Raw genomic sequence first — 5278 nt, forward strand, 5'->3', positions numbered from 1 at the left:
GGTGTGCCGGCACTCAGCCGGCGGCAGTTGGATCTGGAGGGCTCCCCTGGGCTTCTGAAGGGAAACCTTCGTAAACAGGGAGGGAACAGGGATTTTCATTTAAAAGGGTGGGGGTTTTTGTCTCAGATTTTATGTTTGTCGTGAATCCTTGGGAGAAGATCCGTATTCCTGAGCAGCTCTGCTTGGTTCTAAAGCAGAGAGACTTGTGACTACCTGTCTGTCCTTCTGTCACCGAGACGTTCCTGCTCACTCAGCAGCAGCATTTTCTGTCAGGCAATAATAACGAGAGAACGAGAGATGTGACCAGCCCAGCAGAGCTCCTCTTCTAACTCTAAGGCTGGAGGGAAGGGATGGCTCTAGTGACAACCTGGGTGTCAACTGTGACCCTGCAGACTACAGCCACCTCTCCCACCTTTGCCATGAAGATACTCAAGTACCGAGAGGCTTGTGGTGGATGTCTAGGGCAAAGCTACAGCTTTCATTTCTCTCTCGATAGCAGGGTCAGTTAGATTTGCTTCTGAGATGGGCAGGGAGACATTCTCCCTGCTGTGTCTTGGGGGAATAGCAGATATCAGCCCCGTGGCTGTGACACTGGTGGATTCTCTCCTTCCACGTAACTTCAGAGTTCTTGGAATCAGAACGACTAACCTGCTCCTTCCCTCTTTCATTTCTTCCAGGGGCTTCAGACAGTAACTGAAGAGGAAGGTGCTCCTGAGAGCCATGATGTCCCTGGGTATCAGCAAAGGTAATACCCATCCAGCAGCGAGAAAACTGCCTTTATTGTTGATAAGCTCCTCATAAGGGCTTAATATCAAAGGGGTGTGGGGAAAAAAAATCCTAGTGCTGTGTTTTCCTTAGAGACGATCCAGTTGTTTAAAGAAAAAATAGAAATCCCGCCCCCCCCCGCTACGAAACGCATGCTTGAAGCACGTCCCCGTGTGTCGGAGATGGATCCATTTCCTGCTGCTCACTGACGACCGTTTCTGAGCACGAGGCGTTAGCTGAGCCTCCTGTCCTGGTAGTGAAGTTGAGTGCTTCGATGTCTGCCACAGGCTGAGCGTGCAGGCAGGGGGCTGATAAGAAGGTGTAAAGCCGCAGGAGCTTGTTGGTGTCTCTAAACCCTCAGGCTGTCACGGTCCAAGTGTGACAAGGAGAGCAGACTCCATGGCTTCGGCCGGTACCAGTCCTCTCCAAACTGGCAAAGGAGAGAGTCAGAAATATCTAGAAAGGGAGACTTCCTTTTCTCGCCTTCATCTTACGCTTTCCCTCAGAAGACGTTGATGGATGGGGAATTCCCCAGTTAAAACGCCTTTGTTACCATCATTATTATTATTTTATAATATCCAGCTGCAGCCCAGCGGGACCGTGACTGAAGCCCTTCACGTCAGCCGCCTGCACGTTTTCCCTGTGACAGGCTGTTCCCTGTCTCCTTCCCTGCCCTCTCCCAGTACTTCTGGTTTTAACGCTCCTCCCCAGTAACCTGCACTTTTCAGCACCCGGTTGCAGAAGCATCAAAAGACTCGTTCGGTGTTTGACTGGGACTGAAGGGAGACCCGTGCTCCCACTCTCCGGGGTTTTCCCCAGCTCACCTGCTGGCACTGCCAATTCTTGCCCTCTCTCAGCAACCCTCATCCTCTCTCCTTCCTCCCCTCTGCCTCTCCTAGGAGGAGTCATTCCACCCACGGAGGAAGACCGCAGAAGGATCATTAGGCAGATGAAGGTTCGCACCACCCTGAAAGGAGATAAGAGCTGGATCCACCACCATAACTCGGACTCTGAGGATGAGAAGAGCAGCAGCCCACTGTGAGTGTGGAGGAGGAATGCCCCTCTTCTCCCTTCTCTGTCCCTCAGCAGCCTCCCGTGAGTCCATGTTCTCCAGTCTGCAGAAGCAGTATGTGTGGTGCATGTTTGGGGGTCCCCACGGTGCCAGGAGGTGACACTGCCAAAGGGGAGCAGTGCTCCGCTTTTTTTTTTGATAGATGCAGGCTCTGAGCAACGGCCTTTCCTGGGAGCTGGCAATCCAGCAGCATGAACAGATCTGGAGTCCCAGGAGAAGGCCAAAGTTCTTTTGAGCCCGATTGTGCTTCACCATCTCTGGAGTGACAATCAAAGGGGCAGACCTTGATGGAGGGAGTTGAAGCGACAAACCATCCAGGTCTGCACCTCCCCTGCGGCTCACAGGGCTGTGTCACACTGTCACCCTGTTCCAGGCAACACCTCCAGCTGCACCAGCTCCTCTTTAGAACAAAACCAAGCCCAGATTGCTCTTCCCTTAGCAACTCTCTCCGAAAACATCTGGCCGTGTTCAGCCAGAGCAGAAGTTAATTACATCATTGTGTTTTCTCCTTACCCAGGTCTGGACGGGCCAGTGGAGGATCCCCAGCCTCAACACCTCCTGCTCCTCAAAGCAACAGGTAATTCTGGGGACCCATCGTGTTGCTTCCCTCCTGTGTTATCTCATGGGGTCAGTGCTTGCTTTCCCTGGTCCTTCACAAACACCTGCTCGCTCTTCACCTCCTCATACCTACTCACTGCTGCGACTGTGCTGAAAAATACCGTCCTTGAGGAGGTCCTGCCTTGTGTAGTGTAATGCCTTACAGCTGTCACCCTGGGGAGAGCATGGCTGATCTCCTGCAAGGCCTGGATGGATGGAGCAGATCGATGTCTTTAATGCAGACGAATGATGGCCTTCAAGCCCATGATCCCACAAGGTTAAATCATGGTGCACATCAACTCCTGGGCTGGTGCAACCACTGTCTGCTCCTGGGGGCTCCTCAGAGCAAGTGAAACCCTCTGCGGGAGCTGGATTTGCTTCAGGGCCGAAGCAGGAGGACTCTTCAGGAACCCAGGAGCTCATAGGACTAGTTGGAAAGGGCTCAGTCCCCCGTGAGAGCCCCTTGCTAGCTGCAGTGCTGCTGCTGGAAGGGCACTGCCCTCTCCCACGAGCAGTTTCCTGCTTCCTCTCCCTTTTTCTGTGCCAGCTCTTATCACTTCTCGTGGCAGTTAGAATGGTTTCCCTGCCGTGCCCTACCTGTTGCTGCCTCCCTCTGCCAGGTAGTGCTTCATGAGGCACAGCATAAGTGAAAATGGGACGTTTGTGACATTGGCAGTGTGGCATCTGAAGGGGCACCTTCGCAGAAACGTGTGAGGGCCTGAAGTTGACGGAGGATGAGTGACAGGAGCTCAGGACACTCAGGATCTGTTCGTGCCTCACAGTGAGGACAGGCATTCCTATGCCGAGCTGGACATCTCCTCCACTTCCCTGCAGCCCTCGTTCAAAGCTTGGTGCTCAGGGAACAGCCAGGCAGGGAGGCTGAGGTGGGGCTGCACCTCTTTTGCTTGCTCTGAGGACACTGCAGTGACCAGAGCTTGGGGCTGTGCTCAGTGCTTGTCCTCCAGCTTACCCCATCTGGAGAGCTCCGGAGCTCGGCTGAGCCTGCAGTGAGTTTGTGTTTCTGTGGCTGTGAAGACAATCAGATAAATGAGAGCTGGGCAGCCCCTCCAGCACCTGGGGGTGGGCAGTGTGAAGCTGCCCTCCTGCTAAGCTCTGACCTCATGGCTGCCCCTGCTTGGAGCAGGAGGTGAGACCAGAGACCTGCTGAGCTTTCTTACAGAATTATCTTGTGGTCCTGAGGGCACCTGGACAGGCAGGAAAAGAGAGGGTGGTGTCTGGGCAGAGGTGAGGGGAGCCTGTCTGAGCTCCTTTGATGGGAACCAGGTCCTTGAGGCCCATCCTGGTCCCCATGTTGCTCTCAGGAAGACAGCTTGAAGCATCCCTGAAACCTGCTTCCTCCTGCCCCAGTGCAAGGAACCAGCTCCCCAGCTGACGGGGTCCCTTCCCTGTCCCTCGGGGGAGCTATGCCGCACTCCCTGCCCAGAATGTTAGCGAGAAGCTGACCTTTTCCTGCAGTAAAACAACCAGGATCGCTACTATAACCTCTTCCCTGCTCTGTGCCGTCCATCTGGGGACACTGCCAGCACGGCTCACTTCAACTGGCTAACCCCCAAATTCACTCTTCTTATAAAAAAATCTCCCCTAGCGCTTGTTCTGAAGATTATCCATTGTTAAAGGATTCTTCCCAGGTTCATTGTGGGGCAGCGGCCGAGGTGTCGCTCAAGGCCTGTTCATCAGGACTTTTGCCTTGATGGCCCCGTGCTGCTGCCGCTGTTCCTCCCTGTGTTTCCCTCCTCGCTAACGTCTGCTCTTTGCGCAGGTCGCCTGCCCCCAAGCCTCAGCCCGGTTACCTCATCAGGTTGGTACAGAGCGGCGTGTGTTTGGGCTGCAGGGGAAGGAGAAGTAGGTCAGGAGCAACAAGCATGAAAAATATGACTGTCTCTTGGGTTCTCCTCTTGGTTGGAAACATCACAATGCCGTGGTGAGGAGACAGCCCTGAGTATGCTGTGGAACGGGTGGTTTGGTGGTGACGTTGGCAGAAAATCAGGTCTCCTCTGTATGATCACACACGTGCCTGTGACACCGTGCCCAAGCCTCTGCGCGAGCCGATTCTACCCTGTTGTCCAAGGCCCGGGGGGTGGGAAGGTGGGACTGTTCTGCCAAGGAAGGACCTTCCAAGTCTCGGTGTCCTGAGCCAGCACCTTCCTCCTGATGGGACACACAGTCACTGTTAGGCCAAGGAGTGGCTGCAGGTCTCTTGATTTTAGTTCCAAACTCTGTCCAGCAAAAAGCTGAACTCATCTCTTTTCTCCCCAGAGGGGTGTTCACCAGAACCATTGATAAGACCTCAGACTCTTCATCGTCTGGTGACGCACAGAAAAGGTACAGTGTGTCTTTCTCTTCCTTGTGAAAATGAGCTTTGAAGTATTGTGTTTATTTCTGGTCCTCCTCTTCTGTTGGCCAGTGCCTGTGGGCTGCCACTGAGCTCCACTCAGTCCCTGCTAGATGCTGGGGGACGCGGCTGTTCCTTTAACAGCCCCTCCCAGCAGACACAGCAGCAAGGTGAGGATCCAGCTCGGGGTTTTCCTCAGCAGAGCGTGGGATGGCAGCTGGCTGCCAGAGCACTCGTGGGTCTGGGGATCCCAGCAGGCTTCGAGCCCTGGTCTGAGGCTGTGAGAAGGTGGCAAGCGCTGCCCTTCAGTGCCGTAGTGTTCCCTGGATCCAGAGAGCGGATCTTTGGGGTCACCCCCTTCTCCTCCATCATGTGGAGCATGAGCTGACCCGGCGACCAGGATGCCAAAGGGCGAGAGCTCAGGAGGGTCGCGTTAATGGGTGTGATTTGTTCTGTCTGCAGCACCACCGTGAAAGGACCCAGCCCAGGCC

The 5278-nt window shown here is 54.5% G+C and overlaps 1 protein-coding gene across 1 annotated transcript in view; it reads left to right on the forward strand.

The window, feature by feature from the left end:
- The first annotated feature begins 723 nt into the window (after window positions 1-723).
- Window positions 724-5278, forward strand: part of ZNF185 (zinc finger protein 185 (LIM domain)) — a 24105-nt gene continuing 19550 nt past the window's right edge. Inside the window, exons 1-5 of the mRNA XM_010145679.1 lie at window positions 724-745; window positions 1665-1803; window positions 4215-4253; window positions 4712-4777; window positions 4860-4957. Coding sequence (XP_010143981.1) covers window positions 724-745; window positions 1665-1803; window positions 4215-4253; window positions 4712-4777; window positions 4860-4957 — 364 coding nt within the window. The remainder of the gene's footprint in view (window positions 746-1664; window positions 1804-4214; window positions 4254-4711; window positions 4778-4859; window positions 4958-5278) is intronic.

This window comes from Buceros rhinoceros, unplaced genomic scaffold, assembly GCF_000710305.1.
Source record: "Buceros rhinoceros silvestris isolate BGI_N320 unplaced genomic scaffold, ASM71030v1 scaffold6181, whole genome shotgun sequence".
In the NCBI taxonomy this organism is placed as follows: domain Eukaryota; kingdom Metazoa; phylum Chordata; class Aves; order Bucerotiformes; family Bucerotidae; genus Buceros; species Buceros rhinoceros.